General features: G+C 43.1%; 1 protein-coding gene across 1 annotated transcript in view; it reads right to left on the bottom strand.

Annotated features, from left to right (window-relative positions):
• C20H3orf20 (chromosome 20 C3orf20 homolog) overlaps nt 1–23117 on the bottom strand; it is an 84007-nt gene extending 60890 nt beyond the window's left edge. Inside the window, exons 1-5 of the mRNA XM_049863416.1 lie at nt 22646–23117; nt 21335–21475; nt 8889–9008; nt 5715–5847; nt 4286–4585 (exon numbers count right to left, since the gene is read on the bottom strand). Of these exons, the coding sequence (XP_049719373.1) occupies nt 4286–4585; nt 5715–5847; nt 8889–9008; nt 21335–21475; nt 22646–23117 (1166 nt within the window). The remainder of the gene's footprint in view (nt 1–4285; nt 4586–5714; nt 5848–8888; nt 9009–21334; nt 21476–22645) is intronic.
• Nucleotides 23118–23373: the final 256 nt, after the last annotated feature.

Raw genomic sequence — 23373 nt, forward strand, 5'->3', positions numbered from 1 at the left:
TTGAAAACATTATGCTGAGTAAAAGAAGCCAGACACCAAAAGACCACATGTTGTATTCCATTTATATGAAATGGCCAGAACAGACAAATCCATAGGTGAGTGGTTTCCAGGAACTGGGGCAAAGGGAGATATGCGGAATGACTGATAATGGGTATGGGATTTCCTTTTGCACAACACCGTGAATGTTTTAATGCCACTGAATTCTTTACTTTTTAAAATAAATTTTATGTTATGTGTATTTTACCACAATAAATTAAAAAAAAAATGATTATCTCACAGAGTGGTTCTGAATACTCAACGAATCCCTAAGCGATAGAGCTGAGCACAGTGTCGGACACATAGTGATTGATGTTTGTTATTAATTTAAATTTAAAATTTGTATCTTAGTGTGAGGGAAGGTTTTGAAGGGAGAATCGGTGATTGAGGGAAGAGATCCGGGAGGCACTGACAACCCAAACGAAATATATACCACAATGGCTTTGGGGTCTGAAGCTGGCAAGTGCAAACCCCAGCACGACTTGGAGCCTTTTGGTACCCCAAGGGCTGATGTATAACTTTTTACCTGAGAGTTTTGCCCAGCAATCTCTGTGGAAGCAGAAATCAATCTGAACCCAGGGTTCTGTGGTAGCCACGAGGTGAGCGAAGTGTTTTCCAAACATTTTCTCTATTCAGGAGGGATCAGACAGCTGCCCATGTGCTTTGGCCATCTGCACACAGTAACACAGAACTTCCCTTTCAGGATCTTTGAGTCCAATGTCTTCATCTTATAATTGAGGAAAGTGAGACACAGAGAGATTAAGTGATTTGTGCAAGGTTGCCAAGAACTGGGTCTAGAACAATGACTGGCCAAGATATGATCATTGTTGCAGTATGAGACAAGTATGCCCACAGCCAAGGCCCCAAGATTTGGAGTGGTCCCACCCAGAGAGCCTCAGAATTCTGGGATAGTCGAGACAAAAGATTCCAGCAAGCTGGGATGCGGTGCCCAGATCATATGCTAGTCCACCTCCCCATCTGGTCCTAATAATAGAAACCTAATTCAACAACATAGCTCAGGGAGATAATCTTATTAAATGTAATGAAGAGTCAGAAAAGTAGGGGCTGAGGTTCCACAACCCATAGCAAGCAGCGGCTATTCTCAAAGGAATTGGCTGTGTTCAGTATTGCAGGACACATTGGAAGCACGCTTTAACAGAGTATGATGAAAGGATTCATTTATGGTCAGAGAAACAATAGGACTTCTTTGACAAGGAGCTTAAATCCTGAATTCCCAGTTCAGTCAAGAGATAGGCTCAATGAGGCGAGAGGGCTGTTACTGCAACCCTGGTTTGACAGCTTGGCCTCTATGAAAGATAGCTGAGACAGCTCAGAGATCTGCCTTCTCCTCCCAAGACAGGGAATCCTGAGTGCCTAGTGACTTTATTAGCAAAGTAAGTCCCCTTCCATCCCCCCTGCCCCCCTGTCTGCTGGAGGAAGCCATCCTTAAAGGCATAAAAAGGGTGCTTGAAAAAAGGGCCCTAGATTGAGGAAGGAGGCCCTGAATCCAAGCCTGGCTCTGCCACCGAATTCCTTTTGTGGCATTGAGTAAGTCACCCCACCCTTTGGGGCCTCAATTTCCCCACATCTACAACATGGGGTCAAGAATGAATGAGTTTGTGTGTGTCTACCATCTTTAACATTTTGTGTAACTAAGACCGTGTAACCTGAAATAATAAGTGCTTCAAAAAAAAAAAAAAATTTTTTTTTTTTTCACCCTTGTTGGCCTCAGTGTTGCCAAATGGATTGGGTATCAAGTCTGTTCCAGCTGTAGGGCATGCTTGGGAGTGGGCAACAGGACCCCTGAAAAGAACACAGGAGGCCAAGGTGACTTTCTGATCTGTTGCTTCCCATACTTTCTCCAAAGGAAGGACTCTCGCTTACCTTCACCACCCAAATTCATTTGGGAAGAAAGCAATTTATCTAAACATGTTCTCTCTAAGCTATAAATGGCCCCTTCATTTCATTCTATTAATTCATTACACATAATAGATATTTGATAAATGTCTGTGAATGAAGAAAAGCAATCCGACTCAATTTACTCTGAAGTATGCATAGTCTACCAGGTTCACCCTCCAAAGGCCTTTTAGAAGCCATGGTTTCCCTAAATCTAGCATTCTCAGATCCAGGTCCATAGACAGGCATTGGTCTGCAATCACAGGTAACACTTTACATGCTTGTGTATAAGCACGTATTTCTGGGGGAAAAGGTCTATGGCTTTCATCAGGTTCTCAGAGAGAACCCGGAGGTTGGAACCTAGGTAGCCATATGCTCACGAAAACAGGCAGACCTCAGCTGGGGAGCAGATTGGGTACGTGCCAGTAGAATATGGTGGTGAGGGTTCAGGCTCCAAAAACGTGGACCTTTTGGGGAGGAGTAGGCAAGGAACACAGGGCTTAACCATTGAGCCAGGGACAGCAGGGTAAAGATCCCAAAGTATATAGAGCCTCCAAAGACCTCTTCTCTCTGCTAGAGATGAATTGTTTTCTGTTTTCAACCTCTTCTCACCTGGCAGATCCTTGGAGTCTGGGACTATCATATTCATGCTCACATGAAGTAGGGGTTTGGTATATTCTTGCTGATCTGAAATGAACTGAGCTTGGGGCTTGGAACTTGGTACTTCTTCTGACCCTCTGTAGTGCAGTGAATTATTTAATATGGTCCTTCTAGCCATGGTCTGTGTGAGTCCTACACAACGATTGAGTGGAACTGTGCAAACAACGTGTAATGGAACCTGTGATGGTTAAAGTTATGTGTCACCTTGGCTGAGCCATGATTTTCAGTGGTTTGGCAGTTGTGTAACGATGTAATTTGGCAGTTATGTAATAATGTAATCATCCTCCATTTGTGGTCTGATGTAATTATCCTCCGTTTTGTGATATGTTATAAATTCTAACCTCTATGCCTGTGGTTATGGTCTCATTTGTGAGTTTTCTGTTATGTTAATGAGGTAGGATTAGGGTGGGACGTATCTTTACTAGAGGGTGTGACTCAAGTCACCACCCTTACCCCAGTCACCACCCTTATTAAGTCACACCCTGACTTGAATCATACCTTTAATCTTACAAGACATAAAAGGAGAGACAAGTGGAGGTGAGGGGACACTACCACCAAGAAGAAGAGCTAGGAGTACACTGTGTCCTTTGGACTGGGGACCCCCATGCTGAGAGCCTCCTAGACCCAGAAGACAGAGAGCTGTAACACTGGAGATGGTCCAGCACGGCAAGAAGCAGCAGCAGGCATAGCAGAGAACCAGCAGCAGCAGAACCAGGAAACCAGTATGAGATGGTACAGTAGGCTTTCCTGCTCACTGAACGAGGCATCTCCAGGGGATTTGCCAACCCTCAGACCATGAGAGCTGAGTGCCTTTGGGCAGGAGGCTTCCTGGAGGAGTGGGGTGCCCCTGGGCATTTATTGGTAGAGCTAAAGAGATTTCTAACACTTGCTCGAGCAAGGCAGAGGCCAGGCTGAGGCACCGAGGGGCCAAGGGCCGGAGAGTGAGGCCTGCCTTCTGGCACATCTGAGAAGAGCCTGTCCTGGTTGAAGAACTGCTGTATCCTGAGTCATTTCTGATCCTGAATTGTAACCTGCTACTTTCCTAATAAACCCATAATCGTGAACATTGTCCGTAAGTTCTGTGTGGCCACCACCACAAATTATAGAACCCAGCAGAGAAGTAGAGCTTGCCAAGGGAGGGGTCGCTGGTGTCAGAACTGTTAAAAAGGTTGCAGAGAGGAGGTATATCTGACCTCCGCCTCATAGGAGTCAGTCTTAGGGTGATACTGAGGTAATTCTCCCTCCCCATCGTGAAGTTAGGTAAACAGGTCTGATGCTGCCGCCATGCCATTTTTACACCCTCCTGACTCTGACCTGGGCAAACACTTAATCACCTAAGTGACCTGTCACTAAGTCTCTCTGATCAAATAAAAAGCAGAAGTTAAAACTTAGGCTTTTTTAAGCCCCGAAGCTTCAGAGGAGTTCCTGAATGGCACGGACAGTTAAGCACTTGGCTGCTAACCAAAATGTTGGTGGTTTGAGTCCACCTAGAGGTACCTCAGAAGAAAGGCCTGGCAATCTATTTCCAAGAAAGTCAGCCACTGAAAATCCTCTGGATCATAGTTCTACTCTGACACACATAGGGTCTCCATGAGTTGGAATCAACCCAACAGCACCTGGTCTGGTTTCTTTGGTTTTGGGGTAGCAGGAGCTGAGTTGCCAGGGAGAAAGACAGTACCAAATAAAAGGATACTAAACGAAAGAGGACCCATCATAGAAGGTGTAATGCAACTTGATGGTCTTCTTGGGCCCCCTCCACTCTTGAGAATGCCGACCATAGAGAGTTTGGTGAACGGAAGGCTGATGGGTGATGGGAGTAGGGGTCTGAGCACCTGAAGTGTGAGGGTGGTTGGAACTCGGGAAATGAGCATGGTGGGCCCCCAAATCCCCTTTGGGAGTCGGTGATGGATGAACAGGTATCTTTGTCCTGTAGCTGCGTAATATCACCGGGTAGGAGATATTCTTCCCTCTCCACGAGGCCCTTTCGGCTTCTCTGCAGGGAAGGTGACCAACATGTCTTCTAGCTACTTGGCTCTCACTCTCCAGGGGAATCTCTAGATAGTCCCTTCATTCTCGCCAGTGACCCAGGCTCCCATCCCATCCCCTGTCCTCAGAAGTATCCACTCCACACCACCCCTTCAACCTCATAAAACCCCTCATAGACAGTGCATTTAGGAAGAAGTGGGAAGGTCTCAGCATCTCTCAAAGACCAGGTCCTTCCCTGATGTCTGGATTTCCACCTTCGGTGCTGGAGTGAGGACCTACAGAGTGGAACTGTAGGCAGAATGGAGGGACCAGGTGAGCTGGAGACTCTGATCACCCCCAATCCTTGGGTTACAAGTAAAGAGAGCTTCCTTACAGGATGCCAGAAAGGTGGAAACCTGGGTGGCTGCCCCCTGCCCATGCTCTGTAGCTGTAGTAACACTCGGTGGCCTAGTTACCCTTAGGGGACGTATATGACTTAGATAGTAGCTGTGCATACATTTTTAATACTTTATGGTCTGGGATTTTGGGGAAATGTAGAATCACTTGCTGGGAGTTGTGGGACCCACTTAATCGTAAGTGTCATTAATAATCAATGTAAATGTCTTTTTTGTTTTGTTTTGAGAAGTATTAAGAAAACATGTTTCTACAAAAGTAGAAGAACATCTGACAAATTATGTGAAGAAATAAAAATTCAGGGCACAGGGTCTTTAATCTGAAAAGACCCAAGAGAGCGGCATTACCGAGGCCACATGCTGCAAGGGCAATGAGCATTGCACTTAAAGCCAGATAGACGTGGCAGTGTTACCTCAGACAACCACTTACCGGCCTAGGCTGCTTCAGTTTCCTTGATTGCAAAGCAGGCATTAATCAATTCTTCCTCGTCAGATCATAGTGAGGATGGAAAGGATTATGAATGGGAAAGGATGTGGGGAAGCTGTGTGTGTGAAGGGACAGCCATCACCACTGTCATTATTGTTATGATGATTGGGTGGCAGGCACAATCCTCTGATCTCCCCTTCCTGCACAGATGGGCCCTGGCAACCATCCCCCTCCTTGGCCATCCCCTCTCAGGCTTGGTTATGGGGGTAAGGGGACCGTGAGGACACTCGGCCACCCCTGACCCCCGGGGTGCTCACATATGGCAACACATCTCGTGCAGCTTCTCCCGGGCCTCGGGGCAGGGGTCGCTCAACTCCATGCTGTCAGAGGTAGAGGTCCCTGCTACGCGTAGCGGGGATGGGGTTACGTCTTCCACAATTTTGGATTTGCCTGTACCATAGACAAAGAGGTTGGGAGGGGGAGTTAGAAAATGGTTTTTTAAGCTGCCATGTTCACCAGGGGATGAGGGTGAGGGGAGATAGCAGGAGAGCAGCATCTCCCAAGAATCAAAACAATGGGGGCATCGTTTTATGCTTCCCAGGGGCCTGAATCCTTGACAGGTCACTTATACAAAAGACTCGAGTCTGTACAAGTAAATTGTTAAGCACTTATTAGGGACCCATTTGTGACAAGTGAGGAGGCAGCCTGGGTTTAGGTGGGCAGCACACTGACATGGCTAACATCAACAGTGAAGTCATTCCCTTTTGATGCTTCTGATTAAAGAGAAAAAAAAAAACCCTCCATTTTGTCTAAGTTGGCCTTACCATTTCTCTAATGTTGACTAAGCTCAGAGCCTTCTACAGGGAGAAGTATGTATCAATTGAGACTGAAAGAAAATGGCTTGTGTTTATTGTGCTTATTTTTGCTGTTATCCTCCGTGGCAAGTGTTAAGTGGCCTGAGGGTATGGTAAAACAAAGTTGTAGAGGTGACCCCTCAAACGACTGAGGTTTCAGAAGGCTCTGCTTGGGGTGTATGTCAGGTCCTGCCTGCCTCCAAGTTAGGCTGCCCCACCTGCCTGCAATGCAACCATCTGATCTCCTTCACTCTCTGCAGGCTCAACTTTGCCTTGGTCTCAGGAATGACATCTGGTTTCAGGCCCGGGGGATTCTCAGGTTTCGGCTGGGCCCCAAGGGCCTCCGATTGGAGCCATCCTTGTGGTCAGCCAACCTTTGAGTTTCTGGCTGGTGCTTGGGCACTGTCCCTGGTATCAACTACCCTGACCAGTTCCTGGTCCTTCTGCCACCCCTCCTGCCACCAGGGACCAGAGTCTTGACCCTGACCTTAAGGCCATGGCCTGAGCTCCAGCTTCTTGGTGGCTGACATCCTAGAGCTACCTGCTGGCCTGAGTGTCTAAGTCTGGCCTGGCCCAGGAGGCCCGGGCCGCAGTGCTGACAGCCTCTTGCTCTGACTAGGAACACCGTCCACACACTTCCCCCAGTCCTCTTCCTCAAATGTGGAACTCCCTCTCGGATGTAGCTGCTGTCCCCTCAGGAAGCTGGTCCAACTCCTGGGATGTATTTGCCCCAAGTCTTCCCCGCCCCAGAAGTGCAAAGGCGGGCACATTTGGTGAGGCGTGATAGAACATGCATATGGAACAGATAGTGGAGGCCCCAAACTCAAAATGACTTAAAACTGGAATGACTACGTATTAGCCAAACTGGGAAACTTTTTAGATAGAAAGTGGGTATAACTGGCAATTATGCCAGGACAATAAGCATAAGCTGGGACATTCCTGGGCAAACTAGGACATACAGTTGCTTTACTTATAAGCTATTAGGGAAGGTCAATCACCCATGGTAACATGCACATGTGAGAGTAATTCCCAGACAAGGTTGAGAACCTATACCAAATGCTGCATCACTGAACCTACATCCTAGCAGGGATGCTGCAACACCAAAGGCCATAATGAAGAATTGCGTCTTGATGGGGTGGCAGGGCATAGACAGAGAGAAACACTAACCGACTTACTTAACGTTTGCTTTGGAACAGCCTTACTCAAGGTATCACCCTGAAAGTCATTAGGAAGAAAGAACCGTGAAATCACGGGGTTCCTTGAGAATACCTTCCTTACCCTAAAAGTATCCGCATGGATTTAGAGCCAGTTCAGGAGGAGATGTGGTAAGACTGGAAGCAAACGAAGGGGTGGTGGACATGAGGTTGTGTGTTAGTGGACCACATGAGATGAACTGCGTCCACAGAGGTGAAGAAAGGGAAACAAGTGACAGGCAGGTGAATCTACTCCCTGCCCAGGGAAGCTGAGAATTTCAGCTCCACTGGCGGAGGCTATATCCCCAGCATTCAGAACAGTGACTGACAATTAGTAAGTACTCAATGACTATTTATTCCATAGCTGAAAGGATATAGGATAAAATCAATATGGTAAATGACGACATAAAGGAATACAGTAATAACAACAAATGTGTGTTTCAGATCTATGAACACTGCTGACCGCCCCAGTAACCATACCCATTTTACCAAGGAGGAGAGTGAGGCCGGAGGTTGGCAAGTCACACGGCCAGTCAGGGGCAGGGGCAGAAATAAAATCCAAGCTTCTCAACTTCCAGGCTTACCTCCAGGATCTGTGGGAATCAATTGGACAGACTTTGAGCACTCCTACCTCCCAGATCCTACCTTACCCACCCTATCCCGCCCTCCCTGCATCACAGCCCTGGGCAGCGCTGGAAGTTCTGGAAGGTCTTGTCCTGCTCCTCTCCAGATCCAACTCATCTCTCCCTTCTCTGGCCTTCTGGTTGCACAATTGTTTTTATACCTTTTGATCTCATCTGCTATCTGGTGTGTCTTCCTTAATAGGAGTGTCTTCTATGTCTCTGTTTTCTCCCCACATGAACTAGCCCAGTATTGGACACACAACTGGCATCTGTTAGATTGTATCCATGAATAAAACCAAAACCCATTGCCACTAAGTCAATTCTGACTCATAGTGACCCTATAGGACAGAGTAGAACTGTCCCACAGAGTTTCTGAGAAGTGCTTGTGGATTCGAACTGCCTAAATTTTGCTCAGCAGCCGAGCTCTTAACCACTGTGCCACCAGGGCTCCATACCTCTGTTCAAATCCTGGTTCTATTACTAACTGTGTGACCAGGGGCAATGCAAATCTCTCTGAGCAGAAGGACTGATTTTAGGAACTGTAGAATGTGGTAAATGTGGGCTTGGCGGGGTTGTCCCAGGCAAGGAAAGTATATAACCAGGTTTAGAGGGCATGAAGACATTCAGAGGATTAGACTACAGGTGAAGTGACAGGGTTGAGATTCATCAATATTATATCAATAGCTGCTGGGCCTCCAATGCATCCCTCCAATCAGAAAACCAAATCAAACCATCTCACCAACCTTCACATGCTATAAGGGAATCTCCTGTCCCCCACCAATACCACCACCAAAGATAGTCTTGCTGAGAACCATTTTTACCTGTTTTCCTCTTGCCTTCCCTTATGGTTGAGAGAGAAAAGCTCAGACAGCCTGTAGAAGACTGGTAAATGAGCTGATACGGTGAGTTCACTCCCACGGCAGAGATGCTATTGAATGAATCTGGAGTGGAAGAGAGCGGAATTTTTCTTTCAAAATTTTAACCAAAAATGTAGTATAGACTTCTTATTCTAGTGGTATAGTGGACCAGATATTCTAAAGTTCTCTGTTATTTCAAAATAATCAGGTCCGAGAAGAAACAGACTTTTTAACACTTTGGTAGGCTCAGAGTAATTAAGAAAAATCTTTAAGTTCCCCTCTAGAACCTCTCCCCTCCCAGGCCCCTCAAGAGTGAACTGACACCAGAGCAGGGTGCAGGGAGCAGCAAGCACAAAAGGGGACATTACTCTATGGGCAAATGCAGATATAGAAAGTGAAATTAAAAAAAATACTTAGAATCAAACAAAAATAAAAACACAACATATCAAAACCTTTGGAACACAGCAAAAGCAGTGCTCAGAGTAAAATCCATAGCAATAAATGCCTACATTAAAAAAAAAGAAGAAATATCCAAAATCAGCAACCCGACAACTTGAACAAAAAGAAAAGGTAGAGTAAAAGAAGACCAAAGGAACCATAAGAAAGAAATAAAAGAGATCAGAGCAGAAATAAATGAAATAGAAAACAGGCAAACAATAGAATCAGCAAAACCAGAAGCTGGTTCTTTGAAAGGATCAATAAAGTAGACAAACCACTGGTTTAACTGATTGAAAAAAAAAAAAAAAAAAGACGAGAAGAGGCAAATAACCAAAATAAGAAATGACACTGGAAACATTAAAACAGACCCAACTGAGACAGAGAGGATCATAACAGAACACTACGAAAAACTGTGCTTCAGTGAACTTGAAAACCTAGATGAAATGGACAAATTCCTAGAACATGCTACCTCCCTAAACTAACACAAATAGACACACAAAATCTAAACAGACCCACAAGAAAAGAAGAGATTGAAGATGTCATTACAAAAATCGCCAACAACAACAACAAAAAGCCCAGGATCAGATGGTTTCACTGAGGAATTTTACCAAACATTCAGAGAGGAGTTGACATCAATTTTACTCAAAGTCTTCTAAAACATAGAAAAAGAAGGAATATTCTTAACTCATTCTATGAAGCCAGCATCACCCTGATATCAAAACCAGGCATAACCCCGGCATAGACACTACAAAAAAAAAATTACAGACAAATATCCCTCATGAATATAAATGCAAAAATTCTCAACAATTCTAGCCAAGAGAATTTAACAATATATTAAGAAAGCCTCATATCACAATCAAGTGGGAGTCACACTAGGAATGCAAGGGTGGTTCAACGTTAGAAAATCAATCAATATAATTCATCACATACATGAAACAAAGGAAAAGAACCACATGATCATCTCAATTGATGCAGAAAATGCATTTGATAAAATCCAACACCTTTTTCTGATAAAAACTCTCAGCAAAGTAGGAGTAGAAAAGGAAATTTCTCAACATAATTAAGAGCATGTACGCAAAATCAACAAGATGGGTTGACACAGTGGCTGCAACAGTGGGCTCAGGCATAGCAACGATTGTGAGGATGGTGCAGGACCGGGCAGGGTTTTGTTCTGTTGCTCATAGGGGTCGCTATGAGTTGGAACTGACTCGATGGCACCAGCAACAACAACAACATGTGAAACCAACAGCTAACATTATTTTCAATGGAGAAAGACTGAGAGACTTCCCCTTGAGAATGGGAATAAGACAAGAATGCCCATTATCACCACTCTTAATCAATACAGTACTGGAAGTCCTAGCCAGAGAAAAAAGGCAAGAAAGAAATAAAAGGTATCTAAATTAGAAAGAAGGAAGTAAAACTCTCTCTATTTACAGATGATATGATCCTATACAGAGAAAACCTTAAAGATTCCACAAGAAAACTGCTGAATCTAATAGAACTTAGCAACACTGCAGGGCACAAGATCAACACACAAAAATCAGTTGGGTTCCTTTACACTAACAAGGAGTATTCTGAAAAGGAAATCAAGAAAACAATACCATTTACCCAAACCCAAAAACCCAATGTCATCAATTCCGACTCATAGCGACCCTATAGGACAGAGTAGAACTGCCCCATAGGGTTTCCAAGGAGTCCCTGGCGGATTCGAACTGCCAACCCTTTGGTTAGCAGCCGTAGTGCTTAACCACTACGCCACCAGGGTTTCCAATACCATTTACAATACCCCCCAAACAATAAAATACCTAGGAATTAACTTAAACAGGAACATAAAAGGCTTATACAATGAAAATCATAAAATGCCACTAGAAGAACCTAAAAGAGACCTACATAAATGGAAGGACATTCCGTGCTCATGGATTGGAAAGCTTAATATAGTGAAAATGTCAATACGACCTAAAGCAATCTACAGATAAATGCAATTCCAATACAGATCCCAGCAACATTCTTTATTGAAATGGAAAAACTAATGACCAACTTTATATAGAAAGGAAAGAGGTCCCAAATATCCAAAGCAATATTGAAGAAGAAGAACAAAGTGGGAGGCCTCACATTCCCCGATATCAAAACATACCATACAGCCACTGTAATCAAAACAGCCAGGTATTTGTTCAATAAAAGGCACACAGACGAGTGGAACAGAATTGAGAACCCAGGAATAAATCCATCTATCTATGGACAACTGATTTTTGTCAAGGAGTCAAAGTCCATTCAATGGGGAAGAAATGGTCTCTTTAATAAATGGTGCTGGCAAAACTGGCTATCCACGTGCAGAAAAATAAAACAGAACCCATACTTCACACCATGCACAAAAACTAACTCAACGTGGATCAAAGATCTGAATGTTAAACCTAAAACTATAAAGTTCCTAGAAGAAAACATAGGGAGAAAATTATTGGACCTATTTTTTAAAAATAATAAGCTAACAAACATAACTACAAATGCACAAATAGCAGAAGATAAATTAGATAATTGAGATCACCTAAAAGTTAAATACTTTGTGCTTTATTAAAAGACTTTATCAAAAGAGTAAAAAGACAACCTACAGACTGGGAAAGAATCTTTGGGAAGGACATATCCAAGAGGGGTATAATATCTGAAATATATAGAAAACTTCAACAACTCGACAACAAAAAGACAAACAACCCAATTAAGAAATGGGCAAAGGACATGAACACACACTTCATCAAAGAGGACATTAAAGTGGCCAGCAAACACATGCAAAGATTCTCATGACAATTAGCCATTAGAGAAAAGCAAATCAAAACTACAATGAGATACCATCTCACCCCAGCTAAAACGACACTGATTATAAGCAAAACAGTTAAAAAAAAATCTTGGCAAGGATGTGGGGAGATTAGACCAATTATCCATTGTTGGGGGGACTGTAAAATGGTACAACCACTATGAAAAACGGTGTGGTGCTTCCTCAAAAAACTAGAAATAGAAATGCCTTATGATTGAGCCATCCTACTTCTAAGTATATGTCCCAGAGATGTAATAAAAGTCACGGACAGGCATATGCACACCTATGTTCATTGCAGCATGATTCACAACAGCAAAAAAATGGAAACAGCCTGAGTGCCGGTCAATGCACGACGGTACATACTTACAATGGAATACTATGCCACCATAAATAACGATGATGAGTCCGAAAAACGTATTATAACATGGGTTGATTTGGAGGACATAATGCTAAGTGAAATAAGTCAATTATATAAAGGCAAATATTACTATGTTCCCGCTTTTTTTTTAATTGTGCTTTAAGTGAAAGTTTACAGCTCAAGTTAGTTCTCACACAAAAATTTATACACACATTGCTATGTGACCCTGGTTGCTATTCCTGTATGTCAGCACACCCTTCCTTTCCGCCCTGGATTTCCCGTGTCCATGCAAGCAGCTCCTGTCCCTTTCCACCCTCTCAACTTGCCTCCAGACAGGAGCTGCCCATTTAGTCTCATGAAGCACACTCTTCACTAGTATCATTTTATGTCTTATTGTTGTTGTTAGGTGCCATCAAGTCGGCTCCGACTCATAGCGACCCTATGCACAACAGAACGAAACACTGCCCCATCCTGTGCCATCCTTACAATCGTTGTTATGCTTGAGCCCATTGTTGCAGCCACTGTGCCAATCCACCTTGTTGAGGGTCTTCCTCTTTTCCGCTGACCCTGTACTTTGCCTAGAATGATGTCCTTCTCCAGAGACTGATCCCTCCTGACAACATGTCCAAAGTATGTAAGACGCAGTCTCGCCATCCTTGCTTCTAAGGAGCATTCTGGTTGTACTTCTTCTAAGACAGATTTGTTCGTTCTTCTGGCAGTCCATGTATATTCAATATTCTTTGCCAACACCACAACTCAAGGGCATCAATTCTTCTTTGATCTTCCTTATTCATTGTCCAGCTTTCACATGCATATGATGCGATTGAAAATACCATGGCTTGGGTCAGGCACACCTTAGTCTTCAGGGTGACATCTTTGCTCCTCAACACTTTAAAGAGGTCCTTTGCAGCAGATTTACCCAATGCAATGCGTCTTTTGATTTCTTGACTGCTGCTTCCATGGCTGTTGATTGTGGATCCAAGTAAAATGAAACCCTTGACAACTTCAAGCTTTTCTCCGTTTATCATGATGTTGCTCATTGGTCCAGTTGTGAGAATTTATTGTTTTATGTTGAGGTGCAATCCAGACTGAAGGCTGTGGTCTTTGAGCTTCATTAATAAGTGCTTCAAGTCCTCTTCACTTTCAGCAAGCAAGGTTGTGCCATCTGCATAATGCAGGTTGTTAATGAGTCTTCCACCAATCCTGATGCCCCATTCTTCTTCATATAGCTCAGCTTCTCAAATTATTTGCTCAGCATACAGTTTGAATAGGTATGGTGAAAGAATACAACCCTGGCACACACTTTTCCTGACTTTAAACCAATCAGTAACCCCTTGTTCTGTCCGAACAACCACCTCTTGATCTGTGTAAAGGTTCCTCATGAGCACAATTAAGTGTTCTGGAACTCCCGTTCTTGGCAACGTTATCCATAATTTGTTATGTCTTATAGTCCAGTCAAATCTTTGTCTGAAGAGTTGGCTTTGGGAATGGTTTTAGTTCTGGGTTAACAGAGAGTCTGGGGGCCATGTCTTCTGGGGTTCCTCCAGTCTCAGACCATTAACTCTGACCTTTTTACTAGAATTTGAGTTCTGCACCCTACTTTTTTCCTGCTCCGTCAGGGACTCTTTGTTGTGTTCCCTGTCAGGGAGCTCCTTGGTGGTAGCCGGGCACCATGTAGTTTTTCTGGTCTCAGACAGATGGAGTCTCTCTGGCTTATGTGGCCCTTTTTGTTTCTTGGGCTAATGTTTTCCTTGTGTCTTTGGTGTTCTTCATTTTCCTTAGCTCCAAGTGGAATAGAACCAATTGATGCATCTTAGATGGCCACTTGCTAGCATTTAAGACCCCAGATGTCACTCACCAAAATGGGATGCAGAACATTTTCTTAATAAACTGTTACACCAGTTGACCTAGATGTCCCCTGAAACCATGGTCCCCAAACCCCCGCTCCTGCTACTCGGTCCCTTGAAGTGTTTGGTTGTATTCAGGAAACTTCTCAGCTTTTGGTTTAGTCCAGTTGTGCTGACTTCCCTTGTATTGTGTGTTGTCCTTCCCTTCACCTAAGATAATTCTTATCTACTATCTAGTTAGTGAATACCCTTCTCCCTCCCCGCCTCCCCCCCGTAACCACAAAGAATGTTTTCTTCTGTGTTTAAACCTTGAGTTTTTATAATAGTGGTCTCATATAATATTTGTCCTTTTGTGACTGACTTATTTCACTCAGCATAATGCCTTCCAGATTCCTCCAGGTTATAAAATGTTTCAAGGATTCATCATTGTTCTTTATTGTTGCATAGTATTCCAATGTGTGAATATACCATAATTTGTTTATCCATTCATCCATTGATGGCCACCTATGTTGTTTCCAACTTTTTGATATTGTGAACATTGCTGCAATGAACATGTGTGTGCATATACCTATTCGTGTGACAGCTCTTATTTCTCTAGGATATACTCCAAGTGCTGGGGTTGCTGGATCGTATGTTACTTCTATTGCTAGATTTTTAAGGAAGTGCCAAATTGGCTTCCAAAGTGGTTGTACCTTTTTACATTCCCACCAGCAGTGCATAAATGTTCCAGTCTCTCCACAACCACTCCAACATTTATTATTTTGTGTTTTTTGGATTAATGCTAGCCTTGTTGGGGTGAGATGGAATCTCATTGTAGTTTTGATTTGCATTTCTCTAGTGGCTGATGATCGTGAGCATTTCCTCATGTACCTGTTAGCTGCCTGAATGTCTTCTTTGGTGAAGTGCCTGTTCGTATCCTTTGCCCATTTTTTACATGGGTTATTTGTTATTTTGTTGTTGAGGTTTTGCAGTATCTTGTAGGTTTTAGAGATTAGACCCTGATCGGATATGCTGCAGCCAAAATTTTCTTCCTACTCTGTGTTAGTCTCATGGGAAAACTCAATCAACTGGCATAATACAGCTCACAAAGTTTACGTTCTGCATCCTAGTGAGGTTAGTGGGGTCTGGGGCCTTAAAAACTTGTGAACAGCCATCTAAGATACAACTATCGGTCTCTATTCATCAGGAGCAAAAGAGAAAGAAGGAAACCAAAGTCTCAGAGAAGAAATTAGTCTACCAGGCAAAGAGGTTACATGAACCATTGTATCATCTACCCTGAGACCAGAAGAACTAGATGGTGCCCGGTTACCACTACCTACAGTTCTGATCAGGGCCATAGTAGATGGACCCTGATAGAACAGGAGAAAAATGTGGAACAGAACTCAAATTCTTAAAAAGTCCAGACTTACTGGACCAGTTGAGACTGAAGGACTCCCTTGAGACTATTGCCCTGAGATATTCTTTCAACCTTGAACTGAAACTATCCCTTGAGATCACCTTTTAGTGAAATAACATATTGGCACTCAAAATAAAGGATATTATTCATGAATATGGGACTTCATTAGAAAGCCACCTATATGAGACCAAAAGGTCAACAATTACTGTAAAGCAAAAATGAAAAGATAAGGGGCTAGGGAAACTAGAGTACTGGAAACGAAACAACCAGAATGCAGTTAAAGAAAATGTTGACACGTTCTGAAAAGTGTAACTGTCACTGAATAATTTGTATAGAAAATTGTCAAATGGGAACCTTATTCTGCTGTGTAAACTTTCACCAAAAACAATAAAATCTTATTTAAAAGAAGTTGCCATTGAGTCACTTCGGACTCATAGCAACCTCAAGTGTGTCAGAGGGTAACAGTGCTCCATAGGGTTTTCAATCACTGATTTTTGGAAGTAGATCACCCGGCCTTTCTTCTGAGGCATTTCTGGGTGGACTGTTCCACATGTTTCTCCTGCTTTGTCTGGAACTCTCTGTTGTGTTTCCTGTCAGGACAGTCATTGGTGGTAGCCAGGCACCGTTCAGTTCTTCTGATCTCAGGCTGATGGAGTCTCTGGTTCATTTGGTCCTTTAGTTTTTGGGCTAGTATTTTCCTTGTGCCTTTGGTTTTCCTCATTCTCCTTTGCTCTGAATGGGATGGGACTAATTGATGTATCTTAGATACGCTGGCAAGCTTTTAAGACACCAGATGCCACTCACCAAAGTGGAATGTAGAACATTCTTTTTATAAACTATGTTGTGCCAATTGACCGAGATGTCCTCCGAAACTATGGTCCACAGGCCCCAGTCTCAGCTACTCTGTCCCTCAAAGTGTTTGGATGTCCAGGAAACTTCTTTGCTTTTGCTTTGGTCTAGTTGTGCTGATTTCCCCTGTACTGTGTGTTGTCCTTCCCTTAACTGAAGTTGATCTTTGTCTACTATCTAGTTAATGATTTCCCCTCCCCCTCTCTCCCCACCCTTGTAACCACCAAAGAATGCTTTTTTTTTCTGTTTTTAAACCTTTTCTTAAGTTCTTATAATAGTGGACTCATACAATATTTGTTCTTTTCTGACTGACTTATTTCACTCAGCATAATGCCCTCCAGATTCATCCATGTTGTGAGATGTTTCTCGGATTCATCATTGCTTTTATTGTTCCGTAATATCCTATTGTCTGTATGTACTATAATTTGTTTATCCATTTGTCTGTTGATGGGCATTTAAGTTGTTTCCATCTTTTTGCTATTGTGAGTAGTGCTGCAGTGAACATGGGTGTGCGTATGTCTATTTGTGTGACAGCTCTTATTTTCAAAGTGGTTGTACCATTTTACTTTCCCACCTACAATGCATAAGAGTTCTAATCTCTCCACAACCTCTTCAACATTTGTTAGTGTTTTTTGTATTAGCGCCAGCCTTGTTGGGGTGAGACAGTGTCTTATTGCAGTTTTGATTTGCATTTCTCTAATGGCTAATGATTGTGAGCATTTCCTCATGTGTCTGCTGGCCACCCGAATGTCTTCTTTGGTGAAGTGCTTGTTCATATCCTTTCCCCATTTTTAAATTAGATGGCCTTTTTGTTGTTGAGGTGTTGCAATATCTTATAGGTTTTAGAGATTAGACCCTTATTAGGTATGTTGCAGCCAAAAATTCTTTCCCCGCCTGTAGGTTGCCTTTTTACTCTTTTGGTGAAGTCTTTGGATGAGCATAAGTGTTTGATTTTTAGGGGCTACCTGTTATCTAGTTTCTCCTCTGATGTTTGTGCATTGTTAGTTATGGTTTGTATAGTATTTATGCCATGTATTATGGCCCCTAGCATTGTCCCTATTTTTACTTCCAAGATCTTCAACATTTTAGATTTTACATTTAGGTCTTTGACCCATTTTGAGTTAGTTTTTTTTGTATGTTGTGAGGTACGGGTCTTGTTTCATTTTTTTTACAGATAGATATCCAGTTATGCCAGCATGAAAAGCATTTGAATAAATAACTGTACCATAAAGAGAGGATCTGCCCAGAGTAAATCCCCTTAAAGCAGAGATCTCGATTTCCTGGTAAATAGTTGGGAAAATGTTTGACTGGAATTTTATCTTAGAAAAAGAAATGAAAAATCATAAAAATAAGCTTATTTTATCTTGAATTTAAGAAAACTTGGTTTACATTGTAAGTACATGTTAATTCTCATAAGAAATAAAAAATGTTGATTTTTTGAGGGGGTGTGATTTTTTTTTTTCCTGAATGACTGTATGCTAGCACAATAAAACATAAGTTCCTTTATGTTTGTCTTTTGCAAAAATATTCAAGGGCTTTATCGATTTTTGTTTTAAGCTTTTGACACACAAAACGTTCCTCCTTCTTCACAGTCATTAACCTAGATGACTTTCCCTTCTTAAGTAGTCACCTAGTTTTGTTCTGCTACATCACTTATCAGTGGCTTCCCATGTGATTTGAGCAGCTCCCCAACATCACTTTCATTGACTTCATGAAATCCTACTTCTTTCCCAAGATGTGAAACTTTACTATGCACTTCATTTTCACTGTATCCGCATACTATTATTAGATGTTTAACCTCTAACCATCAGGGAGAGCCCAAGAAAGATATCGACTTACCTGACATGGCTAAACATGCTAAATGGTAAATGGGGACTAATTTTATGGTGAGGGTGAATGGCTATGATATACAATTTTTCTTTTTATGGTTCCCTATAAAACCTCCTAGAAACCCTGGTGGAGTAGTAGTTAAGTGCTACAGCTGCTAACCAAAAGGTTGGTGGTTCAAGTCCACCAGGCACTCCTTGGAAACTCTATGGGGTAGTTCTACTCTGACCTATAGGGTCGCTATGAGTCTGAATTGACTCGACGGCAGTGGGTGGTTTTATAAAACCTCCCGCAGCCTTCAGTATGGATTATAATGAAAACAAAAGTCCTCACAACTGGACCAATAAGCAGCATCCTGATAAACAAAGAAAACACTGAAGTTGTCTAGGATTTCATTTTAAGTGGATCCATAATCAATGCCCATGGAAGCAGCAACCAAGAGATCAAATGAAATATTGCACGGGTGAAATCTTCTGCAAAAGACCTCTTTAAAGTGTTAAAAAGTGAAGATGTCATTCTGAGGACTCAAGTGTGCCTGACCCAAACCATGGTATTTTCAATATCCTCATAAGCATGTGGAAGCTGGACGAAGAATAAGGAAGACCAGAGAAGAATTGATGCTTTTGAATTATGGTGTTGGTGAAATCATGGTATTTTCAATAGCCTCATAAGCATGTGGAAGCTGGACGAAGAATAAGGAAGACCAGAGAAGAATTGATGCTTTTGAATTATGGTGTTGGTGAAAAATATTGAATATATACCATGGACTGCCACAAGAATGAATAAATCTGTCTTGGAAGAAGTACAGCCTGAATGCTCCTTAGAAGCAAGAATGGCAAGACTTCATCTTGTGTACTTTGGGCGTGTTATCAGCAGGGACCAGGCCCTGGAAAGGACATCATGGTTGGTAAAGTGGTCAGTGAAAAAGAGGAAGACCCTCAAGGAGATGGAATGACGCAGTGGCTCCAACAATGGGCTCAAGCACAGCAATGATTGTGAGGATGGCGCAGGACCGGGCAGTGTTTCATTCTGTTGTACACAGGGTTACTATGAGTCGGAACCAACTCAAAGGCACCTAACAACAACATAAAATCTCCTAATAGTGGGTACTTTTAGGCATTCAAAATGAACATTTGTGTATGCACAAAGCATGAAATATAAAATATCACATATACAACTGAACCACTGTATACTGCTCCCAGATCCCATTCCCTTCTCTCCAGAGATCACTCCCTGAATTTGCATTTGACATCCCCCTTCATGCATTTATACTTGTATTTCCTATAATGTACCCACAAACAATATATTATTAAATATTTAGAACTTGATTTAAATGGTATCATACCAGATGTATTCTTCCACAGCTTGCTTTTTTTTTTTTTTTTTGCTTAACGCTACATTTTATTATTATTTTATTGTACTTTAGATGAAGGTTTACAGAGCAAATTAGTTTCTCATTAAACAGTTAATACACATATTGTTTCGTTACATTTGTTGCCAACCCCACAACATGTCAACACTCTTCCCTTCTTGACCTTGGGTTCCCTGTTAACCAGCTTTTCTGTTCCCTCTTACCTTCTAGTGCTTGCCTCTGAGCTGGTGTGCCCGTTTAGTTTCATTTTGGTTTATGGGCCTCTCTAATCTTTGGCTGAAGGGTGAACCTCAGGGATGACTTCAGTACTGAGTTAAAAGGATGTCCGAGGTCATACTCTTGGAGTTTCTCCAGTCTCCGTCTGACCAGTAGGTCTGATCTTTTTTTGTGAGTTTGAATTTTGTTCTATATTTTTCTCTAGCTCTGTCTGGGGCCCTCTATTGTGATCCCTGTCAGAGCAGTTGGTGGTGGTAGCCAGACACCATCTAGCTGTGCTGGACTCAGCCTGGTGGAGGCTGTGGTAGTTGTAGTCCATTAGTTCTTTGGACTAGTTTTTCCCTTGTGTCTTTGGTTTTCTTCATTCTCCCTTGCTCCAGACAGGGTGGGACCAGTTGAATGTCTTAGATGGCTGCTCACAAGCTTTTAAGACCCCAGACACTACTCACCAGAGTAGTATGTAGAACTTTTTCTTTATAAACTATGTTAGGCCAATTGAGCTAGATGTCTCCCGAGACCATGGTCCTCAGCCCTCAGCCCAGTAATTCAGTCCCTCAGAGAGTCTGGATGTGTCTATGAAACTTCTTGGTCAAGATGTGCTGATTTCCCCAGTATTGTTAACACTACGTTTTTGAGATTTATCTGTGTTGTGTGCTGTAGTGCTTCATTTATTTTCACTGCTCATGTGTTCCACTGTCTAAATAGACCATAATTTACTTATTCTCCTGTTGATGGACATTTAGGTTGTTTCCAATTTTCTTGCCATCCCAAGTAATTCTGCAATAAACATTCTTATCCCACTTCTTATACACTTGTGTGAGTTGCTCCAGGGCAGTGCCACTCTAAGTGTGGTCTGTGGATTGGTATCAGTCCAGACCAGCCTATGACAATGTAAGTATAAAAATTGGAAGTAAGCATTTAGAAACTTTTGTAGCAATTTGACACCGCTGTGATATTTTTATAGTATTTTAAAAAGGATAGGTCCACGACAGATTGGAAATTTAAAATAACGGTCCTTCACAGATAGTTTGCAAAGCACAGATCTAGGGAGTGACCTAGAAGAGAAACTGCTGGGTGGTAAAATAGAAACATCTTCCATCAAACAGATACCACCAAATTATGCTTCACAGTAACTGCACACATGTATATACTTCCCTATAGTGTTTGAGAGTCTCTACTGCTCCACATCCACCTCAACTCTTGGAAATGAAAGACTTTTAAACTGGGGGTTTTACCTTTCACTGCATTCTTGTTGGTTTTGTTTGAACTTTTTACCTAAGGGCTGACACGCAGGTACCCACCTTTCCCCAACTGTCCACCACTATAGCCACTTCTCCCGATTGTGCCGACCAAGTAGTCAAAGGCCATCTCCTTGGCATTGAGATGGAGAAGGTGGCTGGCCTCCACGAAGCGTCTTGTGATGTCCAGCGGGTTGGCACCTACTAAAGGAATCATCAAAGACAACACATTTTCCTCCCAGCAAGGGACTGGTGCTTGTAGAAAGCAACCTCCTTAAAGGGCCCAGGATGTAGAGTAGAGGGAAGATCCATTCCTAGAGTAAGCAAGTTTGAGTGGGCTCCTAATGAAAGGGTCTCAAACTCTCAAGACCTGTCAGGGCCCTTTGCTCTCAGCCCCCTTACCCTTCTCTATTACTACCCACAGGTCTGTTAGTATCTAAAATAACACAGCATGGAGAAGGCTTAGTTACTGATGCTGCTCTAGGTCCCTGCCTTGATCCTGGGATGACACCCTCACCTTGAACCCTAGTATTCATAAGGATCCTGGCTCTGGGTCCACTGGGCTTTTGTCTTGCTACCTTCCAGTAGGCCCTCCTGATTCATACCTCCACACTGTGCCTCATGGGTGCTGTCTCTCTCCTCCTCTGAATAATTACCACCAACTCCTCCCTTCAATGCCTCTGAGCTCACGCTGTTCTTCACTACTGTTATGCATCAACTTGTGCCCCTCAGGCAGATATGTTGAATTCCTAACCCCTGTTTGGATATAGGGTCTTTCTTTGAAGATATTATCACTTAAGCTAATGAGGTCATACCAGAGTAGGTTAGGTCCTAATCGCTTCTGAGTATTGTCTTCCTTTATAAAAGGGAGACAGGGTTCACACAGGAGGAGAGGCTGTATGCAGATGCATCTACAAGCCAAGGAAAGGCAGGAAATGCCTGGGGTTACCAAAAGCTGCAAGAGACAAGGAAGGATCTTCCCCTAGAGTTGGCAGAGAGAGCAGAGCCTTGCCAAGGTCCTGAATTTCAACTTCTCTCTCCAGAACTGTGAAACAATAAATTTCTGCTGTTTGAAGTCACCCATCTTGTGGTATTTTGTTATGGCAGTCCTAGGAAACTAAGACAACTGCTAACCTTCCAATCTGGGCTCTCCAAAGTTGTGGGAATGGAAGGAAAAATGGGAGATCAGAGAGATGAGAGGATGACTCTTGGGAGTGGTAATGGGAAGGAATTAAATTCCTAAAGCAGATCCGTGCTGCCACCTATTTCCAGCTCATCCTAGTATACCTGTCTGGGGTGAATATGGTGGATACACATACACACAAAAAACACATCTGGACCAGATCCTTCCAGAATCTTGTAAGCCAGCCTTACCTGATGCAGACTCCACCATGGCCTTCATTTTCAGGGTGAGGAGTTCTGTCAGCAGGTGGATGGACTGGCGCTGAAACTTGTGCAGGGTTTCCTGGCCGGCAGTCACTGCGCGTGTCTGGGTAGGAGATGGGGTGGAGTGCTTGGTTGCACCACTGGATTTTGGCAGTAGTGATGGTGGTGGTACTGGCGGTGGTAGTTTCTTCTGGGTAGGGAGCTGCACGGGAGCCAACTCCACAGGCATAGGTGGTGGCCCCAAACTGATCTCCAGGCCTAAGATGTCAGACGGGGTAGGCACCATGGGGTCAGCGATGAGCTCTTCCCAGGTGAACTCAAAGATGTTTCTGATGCCCTTGGGTACATGGATGCCTGAGTTCCGGCAGGTCATGAGGAGTTTGGAGATGCGGGCCAGCATCTTGGGGGCCATGGCTGAGTAGTGCTGGTACAGTTCTTGGTTACTCTTGATGTCATTCATGTTGTTAGAGAATGCATCCTGCTAGGTAACACTGTCCATCTTGGACAAGAGGGACCTTCAGCTATAAAGAGTCAGAGCACTGTGAGAGGTGAATGAGAGCAAAAGTTCCTACCTAAGGTGAAGCCCTGGAGACAGGCAAAATGGAAGTGCTGAAATGGCCCTTACAGGTCATTGAGCTTGTGGCTCTTCTCCTGGAAGAGTAAGGAAATAATTGGTCAAAAGTAGGCTAAGGCATACCTCCTCTCCCTTTTCTTCC

Source organism: Elephas maximus, chromosome 20, assembly GCF_024166365.1.
Source record: "Elephas maximus indicus isolate mEleMax1 chromosome 20, mEleMax1 primary haplotype, whole genome shotgun sequence".
In the NCBI taxonomy this organism is placed as follows: Eukaryota; Metazoa; Chordata; class Mammalia; order Proboscidea; family Elephantidae; genus Elephas; species Elephas maximus.